The 1,095-nt window shown below is 38.4% G+C and overlaps 1 protein-coding gene across 1 annotated transcript; it reads left to right on the top strand.

Annotated features, from left to right (window-relative positions):
- Window positions 1–164: 164 nt before the first annotated feature.
- On the top strand, window positions 165–1,048 carry LOTGIDRAFT_148971 (hypothetical protein; the record flags this gene model as incomplete). Its single annotated transcript, XM_009050764.1, has 2 exons — window positions 165–378; window positions 906–1,048. Coding segments are annotated over 2 exons (357 nt in total), but the record flags the coding sequence as incomplete, so codon positions are not given.
- Between the last annotated feature and the right edge of the window lie 47 nt (window positions 1,049–1,095).

Genomic DNA, 1,095 nt, shown 5'->3' with positions numbered 1-1,095 from the left:
GGGGGGGGGGGGGGGGGGCAAGGATGGCTCAACTATAGCAACTCAACAAGTCATTTAAGTCTAAATTTGTCAGGGAGGGATATAAAAAAGAGTAGCCTAATTCCGTTTTTCTTGCCAATCTTCCTTAACCAATCAGTTCATTCATACACTCATTCATTCTATTTTTTAGGTATATGTTAGGACTAGCAGCAATCCCATCATTAATTCAAATCATAGGGTTTATTTTACTGCCGGAAAGTCCAAGATGGCTGCTGGACAAAAATAAGGAATCAGAGGCGAGGGAAGTCTTGACGGCCATTCGAGGCACGACAGATATCGAGGCTGAATTATTTGAAATAAAACGAGTTTGTGAGATTGAAAAACAGGCTAAAATAGACAGTGGTAAGATTTTTTAGAAAACATCATTTATTAAATGATTTCGATTTTAAAATTTGTTGAGCATGTAGATGAGGTTTATGAAATCGAAAAATGACTAGAAAGTTGTAACCAGGAGTTAGAGGCTTTCTGGCTAACTTGAGGGCAAACTCAATCCTGACACAGGTTGAGATAATACCTAAAGGTTTTTCAACTCAGTTTCCCTCTATCAGTGAAGTAGGTCGGAGGCGCTGGCTTGGAAAAAGTGATAAGATGTTCATATGGGGCAATAAACCAAGACTTATTTACATTACAGCTGGAAATCTTTCTTGTTTAATTTATGGAATAAGTTCCATAACACTGTGTTACAGGCAGGTGACAACAAGTTTTCAGCTGGTAAAGTCAATAATCCCTTTATAAGCTTTAACAGTGACCCCTACATTTTGTATTGAGGGTGTGCCTACAAACCATCATGTATGCTGCCGCTCTCGAATATTCAAATTTATTATTGTCAAAGGTTAACAATCTATATCAATACATTGTATTTCTAGGTAATGGTTTTACTGTAGTCAGAATGTTACGAAGTCCAGCGATGAGACGAGCGTTATTAGTAGGGTGTGGTCTACAATTATTTCAACAACTTAGTGGCATCAATACCGTCATGTACGGTAATATTTATCTTAGACCAATTTAAAGAGATCGTAAACAGCCACTTCGTTAGGGTGGGGTCCGTGGGGGCTG

The sequence above is a fragment of the Lottia gigantea genome (assembly GCF_000327385.1).
Source record: "Lottia gigantea unplaced genomic scaffold LOTGIsca_15445, whole genome shotgun sequence".
NCBI lineage: Eukaryota > Metazoa > Mollusca > Gastropoda > Lottiidae > Lottia > Lottia gigantea.
This window is presented reverse-complemented; position numbering and strand designations above follow the sequence as displayed.